The sequence below is a fragment of the Branchiostoma floridae genome, chromosome 4 (genome assembly GCF_000003815.2).
Source record: "Branchiostoma floridae strain S238N-H82 chromosome 4, Bfl_VNyyK, whole genome shotgun sequence".
NCBI lineage: Eukaryota > Metazoa > Chordata > Leptocardii > Amphioxiformes > Branchiostomatidae > Branchiostoma > Branchiostoma floridae.
In genome coordinates this window covers 2,753,158-2,756,444 of record NC_049982.1, presented here as the reverse complement: position 1 = coordinate 2,756,444, position 3,287 = coordinate 2,753,158, and the positions used below count along the sequence as shown (strand labels likewise).

The following is a 3,287-nucleotide window of genomic DNA, read 5'->3' as shown; positions in this document are numbered from 1 at the left end:
TTGAGGAGTTTGTTTGTTTGTTTGTTTATTGTGTGTCTGACAGCCCTACCTGCTGAGGAGTTTGTTTGTTTGTTTATTGTGTGTCTGACTTCCCTACCTGTTGAGTAGTTTGTTTGTTTGTTTATTGTGTGTCTGACAGCCCTACCTGTTGAGGAGTTTGTTTGTTTGTTTATTGTGTGTCTGACTGCCCTACCAGTTGAGGAGTTTGTTTGTTTGTTTATTGTGTGTCTGACAGCCCTACCTGCTGAGGAGTTTGTTTGTTTGTTTGTTTATTGTGTGTCTGACAGCCCTACCTGTTGAGGAGTTTGTTTGTTTGTTTATTGTGTGTCTGACTTCCCTACCTGTTGAGTAGTTTGTTTGTTTGTTTATTGTGTGTCTGACAGCCCTACCTGTTGAGGAGTTTGTTTGTTTGTTTATTGTGTGTCTGACTTCCCTACCAGTTGAGGAGTTTGTTTGTTTGTTTATTGTGTGTCTGACAGCCCTACCTGTTGAGGAGTTTGTTTGTTTGTTTGTTTATTGTGTGTCTGACTGCACTACCTGTTGAGGAGTTTGTTTGTTTGTTTGTTGTCTGACTTCCCTACCTGTTGAGGAGTTTGTTTGTTTGTTTGTTTATTGTGTGTCTGACAGCCCTACCTGTTGAGGAGTTTGTTTGTTTGTTTGTTGTGTGTCTGACTTCCCTACCTGTTGAGGAGTTTGTTTGTTTGTTTATTGTGTGTCTGACTTCCCTACCTGTTGAGGAGTTTGTTTGTTTGTTTATTGTGTGTCTGACAGCACTACCTGTTGAGGAGTTCCTCCAGCTGGTCCAGAAGCTCGTCTGTGTCCTCCATGGTGCCCAGATGCTGCCTCAGCTCCGTTACCATGGATACCGGCACCGCCCGCCGAGCCTTCATGGGGATGACTGACGGCTGGTAGTAGCAGCACACCTGCAGATGAATGATTCTAGTTTTTATTTTATCAAACTGCTGTCATTTGATAACACTGGCCTAAAACTGACATTTCTCTATCAGTGACATTTCTCTATCATAAGAAAATGGGAAATGGTGGAATAATGATGGGTAAGAAATCGTCAATGGCTCCGGTCAGAGATTGGTAAGAAATCGTCAATGGCTCCGTGCAAAATAAGCATAGTTTTACGGATGTGCAAAATAAGCATAGTTTTTTAGTGTAGGTGAAAAACCGAATTTGAAATATCTAGAAAAAATTCAAATGTTGAAGAGCAGTAGAAGCACACTGTAGAAGACAATGAATTGCACAATTTTGAAACAATAGTCTCATATAACTAAAAAATATAGGAAACAAGAGATACAATAACGAGGGAATAGTTAAAGTCATTTACAATTGAAACAATAATCTTATAGAATTACAAAATAAATGGAATGCAAAAAAGTAAAAGCCACCAAATGCAGACCGGCAAATTGAATGCACCTAGTAATACCTTCAGAAATTACTAACAGGGTTCGAAATACACATACTAAACTTGCAATTTGCACATAATTTTTGAGATAATTGCATGTAAAATTATTCTGAACTTGCAATCTTGCATGTTGAAAATACCTGACCTATTGGAAAAATACTGAGGAATTAGACCCCCTACTCTTAGACAAAAAGACAAATGGATGTGTGTCTTTATCCTTTCTTGTTTTTGCCAGTAACTTTCTCCGGTAACTTTACTAGATGTAATCAAAATTCACCGATTCAAGCTAGCAAAACTCGTCGCCATCGCCGACTAGTTGTATTTTGCATGTAAATTTTTTAAATTGCACGTAAAATTTTTGCCAACTTGCAATTTTGCATGTACATGTAGCAAAAAAAAGTATTTCGATCCCTGACTAACCTGAGCGCACAGTCTCCACATCTGCTTGGAGAACAGCTTGCCGACACACTTGTCCACGGAGAGAAGCGACAGGCGCGACACGCGGGAGTCAGCGTGGAACAGGTACATGTCGTTCTTGTAGCACCTCACGTCAGCAATGTCTGTAAACAACAGGAATATTCAAATTTACTAATAGTCCTCAAAAGAAGACCACAAACATCCTGTACTATAACGAGGTGTCAAGGAGGCCATCTACGAGCCGATCTACAACCCCACCTTGAACCGGAAGGGAGGACTCCGCGTAGAACTTTCCAGTACATGGGACCCCGCCTTGCAACACAAAGGACAATAGTTTTTCCTATGGTATTGTCTGACCATAGGAAGTAATATTGCTAACTTGATTTGCATTTGTGTAATCTTTTGCATACGATCCTAACGATTTAGTGGTTAAACCAGTTTTTCTAGTTAGCTGTACTGGTATTGAATTGTTCTGACTAGTTCATTCTGCTTTTGCTGAAGAAGAGTGATGGATGTCACTCGAAACGTCCGGAAATAAATATCCGTTTTTATCCAGTTGTAGAGATTGAATTGTATTTGAATATTGCTTACCTGGATGTCTAACCTTCATAAACGTATCCTGTACTATATCATACATTATTGAATGCTATGCCATATTATTCTTGTACAATGTAGCAACTGACGTCTGCAAACAGCAGGAAACATTAACTCATCCATATATATAGGCGTACATGTACGTAATCATGGAAGCAATAAACAGGAGCTGCAACCTAGAACCTGTTGCAAGGTGCATGTGGGACCGGTTCTGGTGGAGAAGGCTACAACTGGTTCTGGTTCAGGCTCTAGTCAGAGGGCTATTCCAAAGTAACTAATATAGTATATAGTAAGTAATAAACTGCTGGAGAAGGGATATGCAGGAAGAAATGTGACAGTGGAGAAGTGTCATTGATGGTTACCATCTCACCTTTGAACTTGTCTGTCCACAGCACCAGCTGGACCCTGGCAGGGTCTATAATGTACAGTCCCTGCTGGGTCCATGTCAGGAGCAAACGGTTACTGGAAAAACAGAGAGTGAGATTTAGGTCAAAATCAGGCTTGGACATCATACTGATACTATCAGTGATAGTGGTCTTGAGTAAGACAGGTTTTGGTCTTCAGGGCTATGTTTGGATAAGGGTCAGTGTTGGATTGTTACTTACTTGAACATGTGGGTCCTGGAGAAGGTGAGAGACTGTGCAGGAATAGTGTTAGGGTTAAGGTTGGGTTTAAGGTCAGGTGTATTAGGTATACTGTGAGGGTTGGAGTTGTTTTATAAAGACTTACTTGAACATGAGAATCTTGGAGAAGGTAAAAGACTGTGCAGGGTTCGGGTTAGGGTTAAGGTTAAGGTCAGGCGTAGGGTATAATGTAAAGGTTAGGGTTGTTTTATACAGACTTACTTGAACATGAGATCCTG

General features: G+C 40.4%; 1 protein-coding gene across 1 annotated transcript in view; it reads right to left on the bottom strand.

Moving 5' to 3' along the window:
- LOC118412998 overlaps nt 1-3,287 on the bottom strand; it is a 21,330-nt gene that overhangs the window by 13,051 nt on the left and 4,992 nt on the right. Inside the window, exons 7-10 of the mRNA XM_035816095.1 lie at nt 3,155-3,186; nt 2,796-2,887; nt 1,835-1,974; nt 778-923 (exon numbers count right to left, since the gene is read on the bottom strand). Of these exons, the coding sequence (XP_035671988.1) occupies nt 778-923; nt 1,835-1,974; nt 2,796-2,887; nt 3,155-3,186 (410 nt within the window). The remainder of the gene's footprint in view (nt 1-777; nt 924-1,834; nt 1,975-2,795; nt 2,888-3,154; nt 3,187-3,287) is intronic.